General features: G+C 42.2%; 1 protein-coding gene across 1 annotated transcript; it reads left to right on the forward strand.

The window, feature by feature from the left end:
- On the forward strand, window positions 1-23861 carry EXOC3 (exocyst complex component 3). Its single transcript, XM_066627969.1, has 13 exons — window positions 1-68; window positions 6135-6326; window positions 9464-9683; window positions 10232-10913; window positions 12155-12272; window positions 12577-12702; window positions 13702-13802; window positions 15098-15208; window positions 16794-16944; window positions 17596-17718; window positions 19324-19485; window positions 21802-21929; window positions 23244-23861. The coding sequence occupies exons 2-13, from the start codon at window positions 6183-6185 to the stop codon at window positions 23413-23415; spliced, it is 2238 nt and encodes a 745-aa protein (XP_066484066.1). The 5' UTR covers window positions 1-68; window positions 6135-6182; the 3' UTR covers window positions 23416-23861.

A 23861-nucleotide genomic window follows, 5' to 3' on the forward strand; every position in this document is an offset into this window, starting at 1 on the left:
TGCAATGCGGCGCATGCGCGTTGCTTATCTGCCTGTCGGTAGCTGCTGTGAAGTCGCCAAGGTCCCAGGTAAGCACGGGGGGGGGGACTGCGTTAGAGAGCAGCGCGTGACTCTGTGTTCGCTTCAGAGACGGGCGGGTTGCTCCTGGAGACAGGCGGGGGGGGTATTTGGAGGCCTGTCGTCCCAGGGGGTGATCACGCGTTGCGGCGCGCGGGGGTGGTCGCCTTCTGGGGGAACTGCCTTTCTTCTCCGAGGGCGTTCGTTTCTCTCGAGGCGCCCCCTTCCTCTCGTGGGGCCGGGGCGCGTGTGGCGAGGTTTAAAGGCTGGAGGGCCTCTCAGTGTCTGTAGGCTTCTCTTGTGCTGGGAGGAGGGAGGCTTGTATGGCGGCCTCCTCCAGGACCCAGCAAAGAACATACCACCACAGGCGCCAGCTGCAGAGAAGGGGCTGAGGTGGGTGGGGAGGCAGGGGAGGCAGAGCGTCCCCTTTGGAGTCTTTTGGAAAGCGCCCTTGGGGAGGCAGAGCCTCCCCACTGGAGTCCTTCAAAAAGCGCCACTGCCGTGTGAGGCCCTCACAATCCTCGCGTGGAAGTGCGTGGGTTGTGGGTGCTTGGGTGCCTCATGCGGCGATGGTGCTTTTCGAAGGACTCCAGTGGGGAGGCGCTTTCAATGGACTGCAGTGAGGAGGCTCTGCCTCACCTGCCTCCCCACTCACCTCGCATCCCTGCTGCAAGGTGGAGTCCTGTGTTCATTCACCCACACTTGGCTGGCATGCATACAAATTCACACACAGAAGTGACATTTGTTTTTAAGTGCGAGGCAGGTCAAAGTTTAAAAAAAGTTTTCATTTGTGCTGCCTGCAGTATCTCTAGAACAGTGGTTTTCAACGTGGCACATGCGAGGCTGCCTCAGGTGTGCCTCGGGATCAGAGGAGGCAGGCGGAAGCGGCTGCTTTGAGCCTCCCGCACAGGGAGAACAAGCAAGGGAGCAGCCAGGGAAAGGGCTGGTCAAGGCTGCTTTGCATCCCATGCAGCAGCTGAACTTGGAGCTTGCTCCTGCTACTGAGCACAACTCAGGCTGCAAACTGATTGTCACTTTCCTGGGAGTAAGCCCCATTGGCTACTATGGGGCTTACTTTGGAGTAGACATGCATAGGGTAGGGCACAAAGGTGGTTGTTGCCTGCCTGCCTGCCTGCGTGCTGATTGCCTAACCAGAGAAGCCAGGAGGTGGGAGCTGCGGAGTGAGTGAGAAGAGGGAGCCAGAAGCAGGCAAGCAGGTACATATGAGCAAGTCTGCTGAGGCCCCCAACCTAAGGACTGGCTGACTGAAAAGGGTTCCTGAAAGTCCCTTTTCCTTGCCAGTTTGTCTGCAATTCCCCAAAGTGACCCTCCCTGCACTTTGGGGCTTTTAGAGGAAGGGTGCTGGGCCACAATCCTATCCACACTTTTCTGGGAGTAAGCCCCATTGGCTATAATGGGGCTTACTTCTGAGCAGGCATGCATAGGATTGGGCTCTGGGGGTGCTATCCCATCCACACTCACCTGGAAGTGATTATAATTGCGCTTACTTCTGAGCAGGCATGCATAGGATTGGGTTTTTGGTTGCACTCTTTTTTCTCAAATACACAAGCAGGCAATTGGCATTTCTCTCTTCCTCTCCCCCACCCCACCCCCTTTCCCAGGCATATTCCCCCCCCAATCTCACAATCACAGTTAGCAACTCTCTTCCTGTCCCTCCCCCCACTTGTCCACACCTTTCAAAGTTACAGAATCACTGTCTCACATTCTCTCTCTCCCACCCCCAGTTTAATCCTGCACTTGTTTCAATCATGTCTCCTCACTGCCCCTCACCCACCATATGATCAACCTGCCCTGTCCTTGCCAACACTTTCTGGCACTTTTGATAAGAATTTGAACATAGAATTTCTCCTCCTTTTCAGAAACCACATATACTTCCCTCTCCATGCTTCTTGTCAATTTTTTTGTCGTGTAATGATTTAATTGTATTAATTTTATTAATTGAAGATTAACTGTAATGTAGTGATTTAATGTAAGTAAAAAACTGGTAGTGTGCCTTGACAATTTTAGTGCCTTGTCAGTGTGCCGTGAGCTGAAAAAGGTTGAAAATGGCTGCTGTAGAAGGTGCTCTTCCTTTTCTTACAGGAGGACATGAATACAGGAGTTGTATTTCTATGGCATGATTAGATCTGGAAATGAGTTCTGGGGGTGGGGGGTTCTGGTTCTGCAAGTTCACAAGGCTCTTGTGCACTATGCTGATTGCACTATACTCCTCCCCACATGTTATCAACCCAAAGCCTCCCATCCACTCCTCAGAACAGTTTCTTATTTTTATTTAAATGTCCTTTTCTTGTAAGTAATAGAGCAGCAGATTTGGTGCTTTTAAGTCACAAACAACAACAGTAACAACAAAACCAAAAATAAAGTGTGGACAGTTCACTTTGAAACAGGGTGTTCAGAGAACAAGACCTATGGTTCAGCAGTACTTAATTTGCTGGTGTACATGTCTGTCACTTCAGTTACATAGCTGGGAGGAGGACTGGCTCACATTGCAGCTGAGGGATGCTTTATCTTCTCAGCCTTCACCCTTTCTTTCACTGTACAGTATACAACTTTTGAGCTGCTTGAAAGTATTATAGCCTGATCTTATGCGTAGTTAAATGACCCCATTGATCTATGGCAGGGGTGCTGAAACCCGGGCTCTGGGGCCACTTGCAGCCCTCAAGGCCTCTCTATGTGGCCCTCAGGGAGCCCCTAGTCTCCAATGAGCCTCTGGCCCTCCAGAGATTTGTTGGAGCCCACACTGGCCCGACGCAACTGCTCTCAGCATGAGGGCAACTGTTTGGCCTCTTGAGTGAGCTGTGGGATGAGGGCTCCCTCCACTGCTTGTTGTTTCACATCTGTGATGCAGCAGCAGCAGCAAAGGAAAGGCCAGCCTTGCTTTGTGCAAGGCCTTTTATATTCATTCATATAAGTTCATCTTTAATATATTCATTTATGTAAATTTATTCAAATTTGAAATGTAAATTAGTTCGGCCCCCGACATGGTGTCAGAGAGATGATGTGGCCCTCCTGCCAAAAACTTTTGACACCCCTGATCTATGGATTTAAGCTTTTATAACTCTGTACAGAGTTTGATATGCTGTTTTTTTTGGTGGTGAACGTATGTAGGTGTCCATATTTCACAAAGCTGTTCTACAGCCCAGTTGTATATATTCTTGTTTCTGAGGCATCAGATTCCTGTGGAACAACCCCCCACCCCCCAAAAAATCTGGGTATTTGTGAGCAGTAAAAATAATTGTGGTTTAAATGAGTTGTAAATCAGATGTTTCCCTGATTTAAACATCAACTCTGCCTCATATATTAAGGTGGTCAACTTAAAACAACTCTTTCAGTCACAATTTCATCCTGGTTTTATGCTACCTCTGTTTTTCTCAATAAGGAAAACTTTTAGTACAATATGGTTGCTTAAAAAAGAAAATGGAAATTTTGTTTCCAAGAACACACTATAGTTCAAACGTTGGCATCAACTAAAACTGAAAATATAATTTTTTTCTGATCCACCATCTTTACCCAAAATACTGTGTTTCTCTGTACAAGTTCTCAATTTGGTCAAGACACTTATAAGAGAAAGTAGGTTTGTTTTGTCATGTGTACTGTATTACTAGTTAGTTAGTTAGTTAACCTTTATTGGCATTATAAATATTACAGCAAACAACTGACAACAAAGTGGAACAATACAACCGTTATCCACTAGACTAGTTCAGGAAAACTAAATAGAGAAAAAAGAAATAGGATCTAGAAAGAAAAGGAGCCAGAAGGGACAACCTTATCCTTTCAGTAAAACAGGTGTTAGATGGAAAAAGGTGACTACAAAAATTTTAAAGAAGATTTTATAGAACTAAAGTCCGGCGTTTTTTGTAATGTATAGGCCAGAAAACTAGCCACTGAATACGTCAAGGGAGCAATAGAGTCTTCCAACAACTGGGGAAGGGGTGATACCTGAGGGGGAAAATTAGAAATCCAGGATTCTAGATAAATCCTACGATGAGAATCATGAGAGGGACAAAAAAGCAAAATGTGTAAAAGAGTATCCGGGGTCTCCCCACAGAATAAACATAATCGTTTCTCGCGAGGAACTCGCATGAAACGACCATAATGAACAGCTGAGGGAAATATGTTGAGTCTAGCGAGCATGAAGGCTCTCTTCAGTCTAGGATTAGTGAGGTGAAAAAAATAGTTTGAAGTGGCAACAACATGTTGCGGAAAAAGACCTAGGGAAAGGGGGGAACAGGTCAAATTAAGAGAATTTTTTAAAGTATTGAATTCGGCTAGAAAAAGGTGGTCTTTGATAATTTTATAAGCTTGAGATAAGTTTAGATCAGCAAGTAATTCTACTGATAGGTTAATAGAGTGGAGTTTAGTTTCCACTATTTTAAACCAAATAAAGATATACGTGTCACTCATTAATTCTGTAATTAAAGAGTCAGGGGAAGGAGATAAATGAATCCTTAACCAAAACTTAAAGGTAAAAAGCCAGGCATAAGTGGAGGGAAGGTGTAAACCAAGTTCTAACAGAATAGTGGACAACCGTATAAGATTAGGAATACCTAATATCTTTCTAAAAAAGGAAGAAGCAATATGATCCAAATCCTTAGAAACTGCCTGTATCCATATCGGGATACCATATAATAAATGAGAAATAATTTTTGCTTTAAAAATTTGAATCGCTGCTGGGATGTATTGATTTCCTGCATTAAAATAAAAATTTGTTATAGCCAAAAGGTGGGTAGTTGTTGAAGAAATAACTGACTTTTTATGTTGAATCCATGATAAATTATAGTGAAAATGTAAACCTAGATATTTAAAAGATTTAACTTGAATGTAAGATTGGGAGTTGATTGACCATATAGAAGGAGTCCAGGAGCGGGAAAAAACCATAATTTTAGTTTTGTTGACATTAATTACAAGATCATTTGAATGACAATAAACTGTATTACTATTTAACTGTTACAGTTAAAATATTCTGTTTCAAAGAATAAAGTTTTAAATTAAAACTTAAAAAATAAAGTTTTCCTTGATTGGAGTTGGAGCCAGGATCACAAATTGCTTTCTTCCCATAATGTTGCACCCCCACTGGGTGTGTCTGGAGGCCTTCTGAGGGCTGGCAGGACTGCTCACAGCTTCCACAGTTCCCAGAAGGCCTTCTCAGGACTCCTGAGGGACTTCTGAGGTGCCCTCAAAAGGAAAGGCTCGGAAGCTAAGCAGGGTCAGGCCTGGTTAGTACTTGGATGGGAGACCGCCTAGGAATACCAGGTGCTGTAGGCTTATACCATAGTCTTTCGAGACTGAAGGTTGCCAACCAAAGGCCTGAAAAAAGGGGGCGGGGGGGAGAGTTCTCAGCACTGCCCCTTGGGTAGCACCCAGGGCATTTTTCCCCCTGTATATACCAGTGATCTCTTCCCCCCCCCAGTCTAAAAAGAGTTTTTAAACTTAAAACAAGCCTCCCCCACCATCTCTTGTGCCTGCTTATCCTTAAGCTAGGAACAATTGAATTTTGTATCTAAAGGTGAACTTGTGTAACAAAGTTGCATAGGCTCTAGTTGCATCTATAATATGGGCAACTTGGCTACATGTTGCTCTCCATATGTTACCAACAGGTGCTGCCAGAGAACTGCGCATGTTATTTTATGGTGGCTGATGCTTTTTCATGTGAATCCACTCTCCATTTGACTCGCATTTGGGTTAACTTGGACAATGATGTGTTTGGGAAGGCAAGATCCCTAATCTAATGTAATGGAGCATCCATTCACTATAGCACACTCAGATACTAGGTCAATCTTCTGACAGTGTGAACAGTTCAGCTGTACAATCACTGAGTAGTTTTAAAATGGAGAAGTTAAATGAAGTAATTAATCTTCTATTTGTAATATGTCTTTCTCTTGCTGGCATGCTACAAGCATAGCATGCTGTCAGACCTGTGCAGCTATTGACCTGTGCATTCTTTGTTTGCTGCCCAATTGTCTTTTTCACTAGCAAATGTATTGGAGCTGTTCATTTTATAAATTATGTTTGAGATAAAATGGCTCTCTAAATATTTTATTATTCTGTTTCTCCAGTGTCCCTTGAGATATGAGGAACTCTGCATTGTAGGCCTTTGTTTTAAAATGGAGGAAACAGGCAAGGAGGCAGTTGCAACTGCCGTACAGCGGGTGGCTGGGATGCTTCAACGGCCAGACCAGCTAGATAAAGTGGAACAATATCGTCGAAGGGAAGCACGTAAGAAAGCTTCTGTGGAAGCTAGACTGAAGGTATGAAACATCAAAACTGAGCCTGTTTTGTTTTAGCTAAGAACAGAATATGGTTGTCTAGAATATTGGTAAAACTGTTAACTATGGTAGAACCATAGTTTTGGAAGAAGTCAGAGCTTATCTGCTTCGGGGTCCAATCCTATCCAGCTTTCCAGCGCTGATGCAGCACTGAGGTAAGGGAACAAATGTTACCTTGAGGAGGCTTCTGTGACTGTTCCCCTCTCCCCCCCACCCAGAATGCAGCACACATTTTCATTGGCACTGCTGCATCGGTGCTGGAAAGTTGGATAGGATTGGGCCTTCATTGTCTTGCAGATGCAGGATTCTTCTTCAAATATGCCTTCCCAACAAGATGCTTCTAGTTCCCCTCCTGCCCGTTCAAGTGTGTGGGCTTGTAAGGGGAGAGCAAAATGGCCACAGTATCTAGCTGTTAGCAAAAACAATCTTCTCCCTTGCTGTCTGCTTCACTTGGCCTACTTACTCTTGGTTCAGCCAGTAAGAAAAGGTATGCTTTTGCTGCTGCTGCTTAAAGCAGGAAGTCGGACAGAAAGAAGCTGCCTTGAGGAAAACCTTTCTCTTCAAGCCCCAAAAATCCAGGGGATCCCTTAAAATCAAACAGTAGGTGGAATATGACAGTCTGAGAGGCCTAGCAGCCCACTCCCTTTGGAGTGAATATAGACCAAAAGGTAAAACAGTAAAAATAGAAGAAGCTTACTAATGGGCTGAGAAATCAAACCAATAAATGGCAAAGGATGAAAGCAAGGAGGTGATCCACTCACAGACAGAGAAAAGAGGATGAGGGCAACCCAGGATAAAAACTGTTGATCCATGAACAAAAGAAGATGAAAGGAATGAATGGATGATGAAATTTGGCATGAATATTAAAAGGGAAGTGAAAACAAAGCAAAACCCTTCTGTGGCTAACTGCGTATGATCCTAGCCTAATTACTTGCATTGTTCCAGGATTTTGGTCCTTATACTAAATGCATTGCATTTATGGGCAGGCAAACCTTCCATGAAATAGCAGTTGCTTCAAACAACAGACCTGAACATCAGTTTGAGTGATGGTGGGGAAGGCTTGATCTCACTATATATCACTGAGGGCATTGTGCAATTAGATATTTTGGAGTCACCTGAGTTTAGAAATCAGGTGGGCTTCTCAGTTAAGTGAACTGGCTCATAGTCAAGCTCTTTGTTTATTGATCAGTTGGGGAAGAAGATGACGCTCAAACAAAGGGCGATGACTACTGCATCTGGATGGTTCATCTAGGCTTTTTAGGATGATGAGGAATTGCAGGGCCTGATCCTGTCAGGCCTGGCTCTGGTGCTCCATTGGCACCACTTGCCTGACTATCACAAAACGTTCCATAAGGCGCTTTTGCACCAGACATACAGGACCCAGTGGCAGTCAGTGTGGGGCTGAGGCACCGGAGGACACACAGTGAGGGCTCCCAGCGGTGCGTTTTGCTGCTGTCTAGTGGCAGGGCATTTCAAGGGAGGGGAGGGAAGGGAGGAGGTAGAACTGGGCGGGGGAGGGGAGGAGCATGACTGGGAGGGGGCAGAGATGGGCAGGATCTGCTACCATATCCTGACACCCCTCTTGGCCTAGAGACCAGATATGGGTCTCCTTGAATTTGTGCCTGCTCAATAGTGGATGCATATCTGAGGAGATTCCTTGAGGCCACCTTGGTCTTGCACGGAGTAAGGGAATATAAGTTCCCTGACCCCAAGGAGATCTGGCAGTGTTTCCCTGGCCCCATTGGATACAGTGGTCAACGTTTTGGTGCTGCTGCATCCTGGGTGCTAGGGAAGCAGGATTGTGCTGTCACAAGCCTCTGTGGGATTAGAAGGTCCAAAACAGGGAGAAATAGTTAAAAAGATGGGAACAAATTAGGATCTTTACCCCAGGGGCTTGTCTCATTGGACTGAAGAGTACTCTCATTTTCCCAAATGGCAAACAAATATATATGCCTAACAAATATACTGAAGTGTAAGTTTTCATGGGCAGAGCCCACTTCATCTGATACAATTGGGCTGTAGCCTATGAGCCTTACACCACAGTGTTTTTGCAGCAACATACAACATGGTACACCTCTGGCATTTAGCATTTGAAATTTAATTTTTCTTTTCTAATTTATACTACTGGTCCATTTAAAATTAGGTGGTGTTGTTTTTTTTGGCCTACCAATCTGCTCCTCCTAATATGAGATCATGCTTCTCCTCAGTGCTTTCCTTATCTCACAAAAGCCTCCTTGATGTGCCTGAATCCTACTTTAACTCCCAATTCAATTGATTAAAAAGGTTCAAATCTTGAACTGAAAACCACTACCTAATGCTTCAGAAAAAAATATGCCTATATTATGTATCATTTCCATGGGTTATTATTATTAATCAAGGCTTCATCTCCCAATGGGCATTCAGATTCCATGTGAAGTACACTATGAGGCCCTCCACATATTTTCACATAGATTTTAATGCTCCCTGGGCAAAATGGAAATGAAGTGGGGAAACTGGATTATGATGTTACAGAAATGTTGCGCTGTTTTGGAAAATACAGACTCAAATATTTTGACTGGAATTAATAGAACTTCTACAGCCTTAGAACTTGCCTGCATGCAGTGGGATTTTAGACTTATTTTTGAATTGTAGGCCTTCATACCCTATGACCAACACCCCTCAGTTTTGCAAATTCAAGTTCCTGTTCAATAAACACAAACCAAGAAGTATTTGTATAGTCCTTTCGATCTAGTTTTTAATCACAATTTTGAGTGTCGCTAGTATTGTACAGTAAATTATTTATCTATTATTAACTCATAGGTAGGATTTTCTTCAAGGAATGGTAGTTATATTGCTTGAACATAAATGGGTTAAGCTTCTGTTTTTGTTATAAGATTTCCTTTTAAATATTGCTTCATTGTAGTGTTGTACATATTTTTTCTTATGATTTGTTTTCCTGTAACTTCTTGAATACTTCATATGTTTCTTTATATATTCAGTTTTGCCCTTGTGTGTTGTTTGGTTTGTTATGCTATTTTCTTTTGTCACCATCACAACAATGTCTTACAAAATATTTTGTGTTATCAGAGAAGTTCTTAGCCCATTCTCTACGCAAACTAAACTTTGCTTTGTCTTTTCAGGCAGCAATCCAGTCACAGCTAGATGGAGTCCGAACTGGTTTAAGTCAACTGCACAATGCATTGAATGATGTCAAAGACATTCAGCGTTCTTTGATTGATGTCAATAAAGACTGGAGGCAAAGTATCAACACAATAGAAAACCTCAAAGATGTTAAGGATGCTGTAGTTCAACACAGCCAACTTGCAGCTGCTGTAGAAAATCTCAAAAATATATTTTCAGGTATGATATGTAGCTTCACACTGAGGGAACAATAGAACTGTAATGCTATGGTAACATCATCAGAGGCACCATTAAGGTTGGCTTCAGTTACAGACCTAGCCCCATGTTGCCCTAGGGCTCAGGTCTGCAAAGTCACTCCCTCCCCCCATCACACCCCCCAGGATACTTACATAGCCGCATGGAGCCTTGTGTGGTGTTCAGGACTGCTCTGGAGCACTCTTCTGGAGCACTCTTAAACAGTACTTCCAGTTTCCTGTAAGTACTGCTTAAGAGCATTTCAAAAGGCTTTCGGATCAGTCCTGAACACTGCACAGCACTTCATCTGCCTGCAGAATGGCAGCAGAGGTGGGCAGTGGAGGTTGTGCCACAGGTGCAGTGCCTGGGGCTTTTGTCCCACCTGCCCATCCCCTGGCCTGACACTGGTTGGTTAATAATTCTCAGAAAAGGAAAGAAATGGTCAAATTTGCATTATGTCTCATGCAACTTTGTTTCTGAAAGAAGAGTTACAGATTGTATGATGTAACATTACATAACTTTTTTCCTCTTAGTGCCAGAAATAGTTCAGGATACCCAAGACTTGATTGAGCAGGGGCAATTGCTGCAAGCCCATCGAAAGCTGATGGATTTAGAGTGTTCTCGTGATGATCTAATGTATGAGCAATACCGTATGGACAGCAAGAACACCCGTGACATGAACCTCATTGATAACTATTTTGGAGATATGCAGAAGCTTTCTGAAGAGCTGGCCAAGCAACTCTGGATGGTCATTCAGAGATCTTTAGGCACTGTTCGTCTTGATCCAACCTTGCTGGTTTCAGTTGTCCGAATAATTGAGAGGGAAGAGAAAATAGACAGGCGTATGTTAGATCGGAAAAAGCAAACTGGATTCATCCCTCCTGGCAGGCCTAAAAAGTGGAAGGAGAAAATGTTTAATGTATTGGAACGAACTGTCACCACCAGGATTGAAGGCACTCAAGCAGATACACGAGAATCTGACAAAATGTGGCTTGTTCGCCATCTGGAAATTATCCGTAAATACGTTCTTGATGACCTGCTGGTTGCTAAAAATCTGATGGATCAATGCTTTCCACCACATTATGAAATTTTCAAAAGGTTGCTAAGTATGTATCACCAGGCATTGTCCTTACGCATGCAGGACCTGGCTTCTGAAGATCTGGAAGCAAATGAAATTGTTAGCCTTTTAACATGGGTCTTAAATACTTATACCAGGTAAGGTTCCAGTGTTCAGCAAGTAGCTATAAATGGAGTAACACCTCTTTTAAATTGATATTTATAGGTATATATACAGTGATGGAAAGTTATGGGTGATATTTTTTATATGTTGCTTGTTCTCATAGTTTTTAGCATGGGTCTCAAGCATGGCATCTTGTTATGAAAAGTCAGGCCATTAGTCCTTGTGGCCCTGTACTCAGCCTGGTAGAGGCTCTCTATGATCTCTAGGCTTTTCCTATCGAGCTGTGGTAGCTCCTTTTCTCAGTTGGAGGTGCAGAGACTAAATCTGGGACCTTCAGCATGCAAAGTCTTATAATGACCCTTCCCCAAATGTGTACAAGTACACTGATGGATATTTCAGTTTTATCAATATCAAGCTGGGTATAAAATGAGAATAATCTTTCTAAGATTGCACATTTACAAGGGATGAAGTTCATTGAACTTGGTGAATCATAATCCTGAATAAATATTGTTATACTGAAAGTTGATTAATTATAGGCAGGGTTCGTAACCCCTGCCTGCACCCCCAGTGTTGTGCCTGGGATAAATTTAAACAGATTTTCACTTATAGCAGATACCATTCTATTTCAAGATAACTATTTTTCAAGGAATTTACTATAGAACAGCATTTCTCAATGTTTGTCCTCCACTTTACCATATCACATGGTCCACCTATTGGAAGTACCACCAGAAGTAACTGACGATGATGTCATAGTCACTTACTTCTGGATTGGGAGGCCAGACACTACACAACAAACACTGGTAAGAGGCTCAGAGTGGACAGGAGGGCTTTTTCGAGTGCATGAGAAGCACATGCTGCAGCTCTGTTTGCAGAGCTGAGCCTCCTGCTACTTTTCACATTACGTTGCTGGTCAGAATGCCCGGTGGAGGGAGTTTGGGGGTCCCACGCATACCACCAGACACCACTTCAAATACCACCAGTGGTACAAATTTCACTAGTTGAGAAATGCTTTAGCAATTTAAATGTATGAAGATTAACATTGTTGCATTTAATACCTTTAAGAATATTAGAACACTTGTACTTCTGTATTTGCTGTTTTGCATGGATTTATTTGCCCTATTCTAAAATGTTTGGCCACTGGCCTGCTCATTTTTTCATTACAGACTTTAAGGGCTAGGAAAAAGAAGATCCTGGCTATAATTTCTATTGCAGCAATACTGTAATTTAACTTGTGTTTTTATTCACTTGTCATCTGTCTGTTCTCTCTTGAATTCAGTGTAGAGATGATGGGAAACCCAGCACTTGCACCAGAGGTGGATGCCAATTCTTTGCAACCCTTACTCTCTCAAGAAATAGTGGATGAGCTTCTTAGTACATACATGTCAACTCTTACAGTAAGTGGGAGCAGTAGTTTTGCCCACTTCAAAGAGATAAATATGAATGCTATTACTTTTTTTCCAGCACAGATTTTACCTTGATGTGGCAAATCAGTGGTTCATATTGAAACACACATTGCAGTTTGGCATGCTACCACAAACCTTCCTAATGTGGATTGGGTGGTGGTGTTTAAAATTGTGATTTGTGATCAGTAAGTGGCTGAAACATAGTGGTTGAGAATTTGAACCCCTTTATTCTTGGTTTCCTTTTGAATTAGGATGAAGTAATTCTGTTTTCTCTTGAACTTTAATTTTTCTTTAGTCCAACATCATTGGCTGGCTACGAAAAGCACTAGAGACAGATAAAAAAGACTGGCTAAAAGAAAATGAGCCAGAAGCAGATCAAGATGGATATTATCAAACTACACTCCCTGCTATTGTATTCCAGGTATAATAATTGGTTTCTGTAAATTAATGTAGAAAAAAATGTATTTTGAGAATTGAGGAATGAATGGATTGATGGGTACTATATATGGTTTGTTTTTCGTTTATGGATTGGATTGGTTCATTTTGTTCATTATGGGTGATGGGCAGCCCAGTCCTACCTTCCTTCCCGCTCCCCACAGATGGAGGTAGGCCAATGGAGCACATACTGCATCCTAGGGTGGGGGGGGGGGCAGTTGCAGAGATCTCCTCAGGGTAAGGGAATTTTTGTTCCCTTTTCCTGGGGAAAGGCTCCACTTTCCCTGTGGGTCTCCTTGGTCCTGAGCTAGCTATTTTGCCAGGATAGAACTGAGGAGTGTAATGGTGGCAGAGAGGGATAGGATCTAGCTGTATGGGAGTGCTGCTGATCCCACCTCCTTACTCCCCTATTCCTCCCTCTGCCACTCACCTCACACTGGTAGATGGAGTCTTCTCCAATGGTCAGTGAGCCTGGGCACCAGTGATTACGCAGATGACTATGCTGCACTTGCTGACAGAAGTGACATCTCATCCTTCTGCCGGCAGAACATGTGTTTGGCCAATGATGGGGAGGATAGGACTGGGCTGTGAATAACTTTCCTGCACCTACATTTCAGCAGTTAATTCCTTGGACATATCATCAGATTCCCTATCAGCTCATCACTACAGCAGTATTAGTGGTTTGATGTCTGACCAATTAACTGTTTTCAGGACAGTAACAGCAATGTGGGTCCTCAGGTAACCTCTTTATGTATCACCAGCAAAATATCTGTAATAATAATTGGCTAGAAGATTGATGGAGAGCAAGTGGATTGTAGGAATTGTGGTGAGGGTATAGGCACAGTGCACTGTCCCACCGAAGGCGCCACCCTCCACCAAGAGCAGAGGCACTGTATCACTGTGTGCCTTGTAGCACCAGCCTACAAGAAGCATAACTCGTAACTTGGCATTTTGACTAAATGCAATATTGGCTTCTGCTTTTTAGATGTTTGAACAGAATCTTCAAGTGGCTACCCAGATAAGTGAAGATTTGAAACTAAAAGTTCTACATTTGTGCCTTCAACAAATGAGTTCATTCCTCAGCAGGTAAAATTAAAATATTAGGCTTAGCTCAATGCTTTTATGTTACTAACAGCCCAGTCCTAACCAACTTTCCAGTGCTGATGCAGCTGTGCCAACAGGGCATGCACTGCATCCTCCAGTGGGCATGGGGGATAGTCATGGATGCCTCCTCAAGGTAAGGGAACATTCTGCATTGGTGGTGGAAAGTTAGGATTGGACTGTCAGGCTGAAATTCTGTACACGCCTGGGAGTATATTCCACTGAAAATATTCTGATCAGACATGCATAGGATTACACTATCGGGGACATTTTCTTTAAATACACAACCAGGTTCTCTCTTTGTTGTTTACCTTGGAGGTTACCTCCCATAAATGTGAGCCATGAGGGAAGGAGTTGTTGCCAGACATGTTTATATACATGTGTATGTGGTGCTGGGTGCACTTCAGGCAAACATGACCTAGACCTGTCTTGTGATGTTTTCCTTGAATTGATAACAAGAATCGTCAGGTCCCCTAGACTTTTAGGGAAAGGGATAAACTTTTGTTCAGTAGAGCACACCCTCCCATTCACTTGGGATAAGCCTTTCCTTTGGAAAGTTCTATGGCTCGTCAAACTTTGCTTGCTAGCAAATTTAAACAAGACTACATCCTGAGAACCTTCTCCATTAGCAATTTCACAAAAGAAGTGTCTTCAACCTTGACTTTCCTCAGTAACATAATTGCAAATTCAGTAATAAATTATGTTAATTGAGGCACAGGCCTTCAGAGCAATCAAGGAATCCCCTGCTGCACCTTCCTGGTGTAGAAAAGGTAGAGGACAACCATCTCCAACCAGGAATGGACTGTCAAGGGCCATCAAGACACAAAAGAACTGTCATTGATGAGCTCACCCCATAATAGCCTTTAGGTTGTCTGATAGGGATTTTGTCTATAGAAAGCTGGGTCACAGACCCCCCTCATGTACCTTCTGTTACTGTCCATCTGTTCATTCTTTTGTTTTGTTGCTTGTGGATGCCTCCGTCACTTGCTAGTCCTGCATCAAGAAGCCCCATTCTCTCTGCTACCCAGAAACTGCTGTGCCAGCTGGCATCCAGAATAGATTTTAGAATCCTGGCATAAGAGGGAGCCTTCATGGCCATCTTGTTCTCTCTAGAGCATCTCCAAAAGGTGCTTGTCAAGCCTTTGCTTGGAAGATCTTCAGTGAAGGAGAACCCACCACTCCCTTGTTAGTTGGCTCAATTGTTGAACTGCTCTTAAATAATTTCAGTATATTGAATAATTTATCACTTTTTCAAACCTTGGGATTTTGGTCTTATGTAGGTACAAAGAAGAAGCACATTTATATAAGGAAGAGCACCTAAGAAATCGTCAGTTTCATCCATGCTATGTTCAGTATATGGTTGCTATCATCAACAATTGTCAGACCTTTAAGTAAGTTTTGGAAAATCTAAATTGATTTGCTATTATAACTTTATTTATTTATTTATTTTCTACCATTTTTCAATGCTCAAACCAGTGTACAACAATAAAATTATAGTGACATGTAATTAATAAAAACATTAAATAAAATAATTTAAAACAACATTAAGCAAAGCCAAGTAAATTATACTGGAGCAGATTAAGGGTGCAATCCAAACTGCATGTTTTAGCATAATGGAGTTTGGTTGGGAAGATCTGCTTGTGGAGAGTACTTATTGTCTTGCAATCAGGGTGGGGTTTCATGATATTACAACTTCTTTAAATAAGTCAAACGTTTTGAAGAAGACAAATGTATAAATAAAAGTGCAACAGTCCTTTAGAAATGGGGTCAGCATGTATGAAGCATGGGGGTGAAGTAAGATCAATTGCTGAACCAGTTTTGATTTCCTGGTATGTTTGCCATGCAAAACCACAAATCTGGAGGGAAACTGGTCTCATACCATGGATGAAAAACCCACTGTAATTTCTCCCCCCTTTCTTATATCTGTTGTAAAAAAAATCTTCATGTTTATAAATCATTTCCTAGATTCCATCACCAGGCAAGGCTATGCAGATGAAAGAATGGGCAAGTGTAAAGTCTCACATTCAATTCCTGGCATGTCCAGTTAAAAGATTCTTGTAAAGGTCTGCCCTATTTATCCACAGGTTTGGAACCCGTGGATTTAACTCACTGCGGGTTCCAAACCCATGGTGAAGAGCCTGACCTGAGATGCTGGACGTGACCAGAAGTGTCTTCCGGTCATGTCCAGGAGGCTTTCTGAGGCCCAGGGAGGCTGTGCGCAGCCTCTCTGGGCCTCAGAAAGGTCTTTGGAGGTGTTGGAAAGGCACTTCCAGTCACATCCAGGTGGTTCCCAACTGGTGATTTTGCTTATCTGTGGATTTTGGCATTCACGGGGGGGGGGGGGGGGTTCCCACGGATGCCAAAATCAGGCTGTAGAATTAAGGATTATAGGAGTGGTTTTCAGCTGTGACTGTAAGAGTGCAAAGAAGAAAAGAGAGCCATATGAATGATTGAATCTCTATCACTTTACTAGTGTATTGTAAACCAAAAAGTCAGTCAGTTGCACAAAAACCCTAGAGCCCGGTTATCATGTAGGAGCAAGCAGCCTCAAATACAGAGTTTATCTAAGCCAGTGGTTCTCAACCTTGAGTGTACCTTTTTTTACCTCAGTTCATCCATTGGGGAATCCCAGAGCTTTTGTGACAGAACATTGCAGGGGCCCTGGCAATCACTATTTCAGAGAAGTCTGTCCACTATTCTTGATCTTCTCAATGGCTTGAAAACCACTGGAGTTCCAAGTGAACATTTTGCATTTGGTGCTGATTTGCCCAGTCATATTTTGTCAAAAGATAACTTCATCTGTCACACAAGAGTTTGATTCCTGAGCAGCTATTTCATATGTGTGAATGGCCTGCTCCCCTCAACGGAGGCTAGCGTATCAAGTGACATCCCATGATTGTTCTTCCCTTAACTAATACATGTACATGAAGGCCAATTCAATATTGATATTTAAGGATTTTGTCTTGCTTATCACAGGGAATCTATCATCAGTTTGAAAAAGAAGTACTTGACTCCTGCAATGGAAGAGATGTTGACAAGCAGCCATGCAGGCATTGATGCAGTTCTAGATGAGGTAGCCAAGGAAGGATGCTCAAGTCTGCTAGACGAAGTATTCATGGATTTAGAGGTTAAACTTTATTTCCATCAAAGGTCTCCTTCTTTTTAATTAAAAATTGTTTTGGAAGAGTACTTGTGTTAGTCTGAAGTGGAACACGGACATATATGCTGTGCTCTAGCAAGAGAACCATGTGTGGACATGCATCTGGGCATGAATGCACATTGCAGTGCGCATCTTATGTGTGCTGATTATAGCACAAGCTGTTGTAAGTAATAGTCAACTTTGTCAATTGAACTGTGAGTTCTTGAGAATGACAACTATAAAAATAGTTAATATTTACAGCTACTCAATTTTATATATCATACCAAATTCTTCCATTTGTAAATTATATAGAAGTGCGCGCACGCTCTCTCTCTCTCTCTCTCTCTCTCTCTCTCTCTCTCTCTCTCTCTCTCTCTCTCTCTCTCGGCCCATGATAGATGAACATCTCAAGTTGTTATATTCAAATAATGCTATAAAAATAAGTTCCTATTCTCTAGGAGCCCAGAATGTTTAGTCCCATGAAGGCAATAGTTATTTAATTTGACCGAGTTCCAATTTTCTGAAATAATTGCGGTTATCCATTTACAGTTCTTAGATGTAAGTGGGGAACACAGATAGATGTTTAAACATGGTTATAACCTATATTCATTCTGTGTGTGCACTCTATCTCTCTTTTAGCCACATCTCAGTGAGCTGATGACAAGGAAATGGCTGGCAGGATCCAATGCTGTAGATACAATATGTGTAACTGTAGAAGATTATTTCAATGATTTTGCCAGAATAAAGAAGCCCTGTAAGAAGGTATTTGCAAACCTAATTTAACATGCAATTGTGTCATCCGTTGACGTTACATACTGTTCTACAGTTCTTGAGCATTTTATTATGACTTTGAATTCACTGTCTCTCACATACTCACACTCCTGTGCCGAAATGGTGAAAGCCTAATATCACTATAATGGCCATACTTGGTACCTTGGCAATCTGCCAAAAAATATTTGAAGGTGAATACCACTGATCTGTTCTGCTCAAAAAGGTTTTTCACATCCTCATTGTACCAGTGGTTCTCACAGATTGAGCAAATTGTTTACATTCGTAATTCCATAATTGCAGATTTGCAAATCTGAGCAGGAAAAAACATCTCACAGCAAGTCTTTTTGTCTATTTGTTGGCCATGATAGCCAGCCTATTCATGAGGCAAACTGAAAACTTCACCTTGGGCAAGGGGAGATAGCTGGTGGGGGAGGAATGCTGTGTACCCTACACCAGCCCACCATCTTTCCTAGCAACATCCTCTTCTAGTATGCATGAGAAGAGGGTGGGGTTTACTTTCTCCAATATTCAGCACTGATGCTATTGTGTCAAGTGGCTAGCAGAGGAACTAACAAGCTCCCAAGATTTTTTTTCCATCAACCACTAGAAGAAGTGGTGGTGAACGAGGTGGTAAACCTTCCTCACTTTCTGAGCATGAGAAAAGGGGATGGAACCACTAGGCAAGCAGTAGGCAGATGATCATTTCCGTGACATGTACTGTTGATGGGTGCACTATTTCCTAGGATTGCCTGCTTTATGAGAGACAAGTGCTTATTTGTATGTGTGAAGCAGCACAGTCCACAGCTGCATTTCTAAACACTCTTCCCATTGAATTATTTCTGAGTAGAACAGCATTTCTCAACATTTGTCTCCCACTGTACCATTTTGCATCATCCATCTATTAGAATTACCACTGGAAGTAACTAGTGATGATGCCAGACATTGGTAAGAGGCTCAAGGTAGAGGGGTGGGCTTTTTTGAGTATGTGAAAAGTGCATGCTGGAGCTCTGCCTGCTGAGCCAAGCCTCCTCCTGCTACTTGTCGTGTTGCATGGATGGTCTCATTGCCAGGCAGCGGGGGTCTAGGGTTCCTGCATGTACCACCAGACACCACCTCAAGTATCACTGGTGGTACAAGTACTGCTGGCGGAGAAATGCTGGAGTAGACAATTGTAGGATTGGGCTATAGACATTATAAACCTTGAACATTATACAGAGCTATCCCTAGAAGGGTGTGGGCGGGGTGCAGGTGATCCTGGTCATGAAAGTATGGGACCCAGGGTGGCTGCCCCAGTTGCCTCACCCAAGGGACAGCTCTGGGTGAAGGTATCCAGAGCAATGATGAGCTATTGCTCCCTATATGGCTACACAGCTACTGTCTGAAAATAGTGAACCCACCATCAAATCTGCTATAGAATTCAGGAGCCATTTAGACACAATCGCAGCAAGTGATCATGTATCGCCTAATGTGTCACTGAACCAGAGTTAATTTTGTAATACCCAACTCATTGTAGAAGTGTAATGTTAGCCTTTGATGACATATTAAAAGTAATAAACTGGTTATCAGTTGCATAATTTGATTATTTCTTTCTATCAGAAAATGACTATGGAGTGCCATCGCAGAGTTGTTGTGGAGTACATTAAAGCTATTATGTTAAAGCGTATAACTTTCAAGAATTCAGAAGAAAGAAGAGAAGGTGCTGAAAGGATGAACAGAGAAGCTGAACAATTCAGATTTCTGTTCAAGAAACTTGCTGCTGTAAGTATCAGAAAACTAAGAGGTCAAAAGAAACAAAAAATAGATGTAATTAGAAATTGATATCCTGGGCTTTCCCTCGCTAGCACTGTCATAATGCTTCTGCACTGTCAGTATATCACTTCTTCACATTGTCATCGCAGAGTAGTTTAAAAATATAGCTATGGTGTATCAAGTTTATATTAAACCAGGGGTGTCCAAAGTTTTTGGCAGGAGGGCCACGTCGTCTCTCTGACACTGTGTCAGGGGCCGGGGGAGGGGGAAGAATTAATTTACATTTAAAATTTGAATAAATTTACGTAAGTTTACATAAATGAATACATTAAAGATGAACTTATATGAATCAATGAAGGTCTTGCAATAGCTCAAGGCCTATAAAAGGCCTTGCATAAAGCAAGGCTGGCCTTTCCTTTGCTGCTGCTACTGCATCACAGACGTGAAACAGTCTGAAGGGATGAAACCCTCATCCCACAGCTCACGCGAGAGATCAAACAGTCACCCTCACGCTGGAAGCAGTTGTGTCGGGCCAGTGTGGGCTCCAACAAATCTCCAGAGGGCCAGAGGCTCATTGGAGACTTGGGGCTCCCTGAGGGCCACATTGAGGGGCCTTGAGGGCTGCAAGTGGCCCCAGGGCCGGGGTTTGGGCACCCCTGTATTAAACCATTGATTTGCTTTAGTTATCTGTTAGTATAAAAACACAAGATGATCTAATGCAGTTAATTTCCACTGTTAAACTTCCACAAAGAGAGATTGACAGTATATATAAATATATGATAATATATTTTAATAAAAAGCTAAACATTATGCTCTCCATGCACTTTCAACATTTAATTGCTTCTCAGAAGGAAGCTGATCATACTTGTTTCAGTATAAATGTTTGTTCAGCAACATTTATATACCATGCTTATGAAAGTCTGATAAATCTGGGCCATGGAAATTTCCCTGTGTCCTCATAAAATTCAGACAGGGCTGTCGCACCCATGGATGTGGATTGAAAACCTTGTGTCAAGCATCAAATTGACAAGGTGAGCCCTGCCGCCCTGTCTACTGGCTGTTTCTCTCTGGCCTGCTGCTCATCAATCTCCTTTATCCTTCTGGAAGAGAATCAGGACAGTGGTGGCTCAACTCTTCCTCCAGCATTGTTAGATGAAAGGAGGGAGAAAAAATGCTGCTGCTACTGTTGTACCACCTCCTCATTCCACCAGACTGCTTAAGCCATGGAGTAATGAGAGCTGAGCACAACGACCCAGATCCTGCCCTACCCCTATTCCTTTACCTGCAGCTTTGACATGGCCTTCCTTCCTCTTCACTGATCCTATTCAAGATAAACAGGACAGAGCAGACCATGCTGGGGGACCAACATTTTAAACAGGACCAGTGTTGAGGAAGGGAGCCATGCTGGAGCTAACACCATGCAGTCATTAATCAGCCAGTCAGTAGACAAAGTAATCTGTCCTTAAGAAGAAGAAAAGAAAAAGTGGGGAGGGGGGCCTTTATAGTCTGTTTTTACAATTAAAGGCTGAGAAAACTGACATATGAGAGGCCAGTGGTCTTCGACCTTTTTTTATGCCATGACCCCAATAAATAAATATTGAAGTATGAGACTGGGAACCCACCATCCCGCACCCTCCCAAGACCCTATCCATCCACCCCACCCCCATCACTGCCCATTTCTGCCCCCTTAGTGCCTTCCCAGCTCTGTTCACTATAACCAAATATTCTTATTACAGACAGTAGAAAAGTTTACCATGTAGACTGGCACTAGTAAAAACTATTTTAGCACAACTGCTAAGAACCTGAGTGGGACTGGGAGACAGTCCTGGTACGTGAAGGGGTACACCAACTGCCTGCCCCTTTACCTGGTGGGACTCTAGCTCAGTGGTCTTCAACCTTTTTCATTTCCATAAGTTGGTATGACCCCACAACTGAGATGTTGCAACCCAATTGGGGTCCTGACCCCAAGGTTGAAAAACACTGTGATAGGCCATCTAATTTAAACATTATATCTTGTTTGAAATTAACATTGCAATGTAAGATAATAGCCATACAGCCATCTTCTATGTATACAAGACTTCCATGCACAGATTTGGGAGAAATATGTTTTGTTAGATTGAATAGCTATCGTTCACCCCAGACTTAGGTACACTTGTGTCCAGTGAAATCAAGGGATGGTATATGTTGGTGGTGAATTGCTGTAGTTTCTAAATTTAGGTCACAACTTTTTGCCTGCTTCCTGTCATGCTGCTACTTGTGTGCTTAACATACTTGTAAAAGGAGATGTCTGAAAAGGATTATATATATTTTTAAAATGTTTAATAGGGATCTGGGGAGGACACAGAAGGTCTTTGTGATGTAATTGAAGCCATTGCAGAAGTGTTCAAGTTGACGGATCCTTCACTACTTTATCTAGAAGTTTCAACTTTGGTTAGCAAACACCCAGATATCAGGTAATACTGTCATTTAATATAGTTAACGTTCTGACAGTATTCTCTTCCATGATCATGAGAAGGCTTGAGGAAAAAATGTTAACATGCAATTTTATGTCAATTTTTTTCCCCATGATAAAAATTCTTATTCACAACAAGCATACCGTACTAAGGCAATGTTTGAACACATAATGTCTCCTATTATCTGATTCTCAAATCTGCAAATTACCTGAATGCTATCATGTAGTCTTATTAAACAGGTTTACTTGAAGATTTGACTATGTAGTTACCTTGGTGGTCCTTGGAGTAGGATTTAGAAAGATGAGTTGTCTTGGGGGCAGCACTGTATATTATGAAGAAACATCCATTGTCTGGGAAAGAATTTGCAGATTAGTTGGTAGGTGGGTGATACTTAACCCCAATCAGGTGCAAACCAACTTTTACATCACCTAATAATCTTTTGGCAGACTTACCTAAACTAGTATGTTACAAGCAGAAAGCAAGAGCAAACCAAGGAGCTTCAACACCAAGGAGATTCAAAAAAATAGTCTATAACATCACATGGTACAGGAAAAGGCATTCCCCCCCACCCTCGCAATCTGATCTGAGAGAAATTGTTTTTCTGGAAACCAGGCAGAAAGCAAAACCCAGCTATTACTGAATACTCTTCTTGAAAGATGGCTCATGGTCCTTTAGCACATCAGTGCCATTCTGCTATGAAAGTCTGTACTCTAGCCCAAAGTGGGAAGAAAATAAACATCTTGGATAGGTTGGAACCCTTTCTAACTCCTGTGAGCCTGAAGCATTAGAAGAAAATATTCTTTATGACATTATCCAATGTCCTGAAACTGGAGAAATTTAATTAATAAATTAAAGGGAACTTCTTCCAGAATTTTACTCCACTGATATTTAGAAATCTTATTCAGCTTCTAGGGTGGGATTGCTGGGAGGTAGGATAGGGTTGCATGTGGCATGTGAAAGTTGGAGGCATGTAATGGTGCTGTTGGAGTCAGGTAATTGCAGTCTGGTTTAAGGTCTATGAAAATAGAAATGTGGTTGACACTAGGATTGGTGCACTGAGGAAACTGAGTAGAAATGATTTGGGGATCCATAATTTATAATATTCAGTACGCATCATAGTATATGGGTTGCTTGTGAAAAGTGATCTTCTAACAATGGGAGACTGGAAAATTAGTTTGCAAGCCCAATTTTACACTGTCTGGAAGGTAACAGTTGGAACTGGTTTAGTGATGCATAGTGCATGCTACCAGTTGCTTTAAAAAAACAACCACCACCATGGGTTTTGTGTTAATACTGTACTTCTTTGATTGCCAGGGATGACCATATTGCAGCTTTGTTGACAATGAGAGGAGATGCCAGCAGAGAGATGAAGCAGACCATCATTGAAACTCTGGACAAAGGTCCAGCCCAACTAAATCCAAACTATGTGCCAATTTTTAAAGAAATTACAGTTCCAACATTAACTGTGCCAAAGCTGCTTAAGTAACAGAAACAGACTTCAATAAATATAATTTGTGGTATGGTGTTAATATCTTAGGAACATTTGTAGCTTAATTTGGTCATGCACTTAGAAAATACATGAGTGTTTCTTACTGGGCTTTTGTTTTTTGTGTCACGTGTTAGCATTTAGCCAGGTTGGTTGCTTGAAGAATACATAGTATTCTGATGACCAGAGTGAAGATGATAGAAGAAAGCATTATCAGCAACAGACTTCTTAACAATTATTTATCTTGAGCTGTATGTGTATTCTCTGCTGCATAATTGCATATGTTTTAGAAAACTCAATTAAGGAAATATTATCTAATCAGCTTGCTGGAGTGAACCAATGAAAAGCAATTTGACATTTCCGAGGTACATCAGTGGTTTGTGATTTTTATCAAATTTTCACTTGATATGAAAAAATGCATAAATAAATAAATAGTAACACTGGCA

Source organism: Tiliqua scincoides, chromosome 5, assembly GCF_035046505.1.
Source record: "Tiliqua scincoides isolate rTilSci1 chromosome 5, rTilSci1.hap2, whole genome shotgun sequence".
In the NCBI taxonomy this organism is placed as follows: Eukaryota; Metazoa; Chordata; class Lepidosauria; order Squamata; family Scincidae; genus Tiliqua; species Tiliqua scincoides.

Bases quoted from the DNA above. Each gene is read 5' to 3' on its own strand.
- EXOC3 (XM_066627969.1), top strand. From the start codon at position 6,183: ATGGAGGAAACAGGCAAGGAGGCAGTTGCAACTGCCGTACAGCGGGTG. The intron at 9,684-10,231 runs GTATGATATGTA...TTTTCCTCTTAG, and splicing joins TCTCAAAAATATATTTTCAG to TGCCAGAAATAGTTCAGGAT. The intron at 21,930-23,243 runs GTAATACTGTCA...TTTGATTGCCAG, and splicing joins AGCAAACACCCAGATATCAG to GGATGACCATATTGCAGCTT.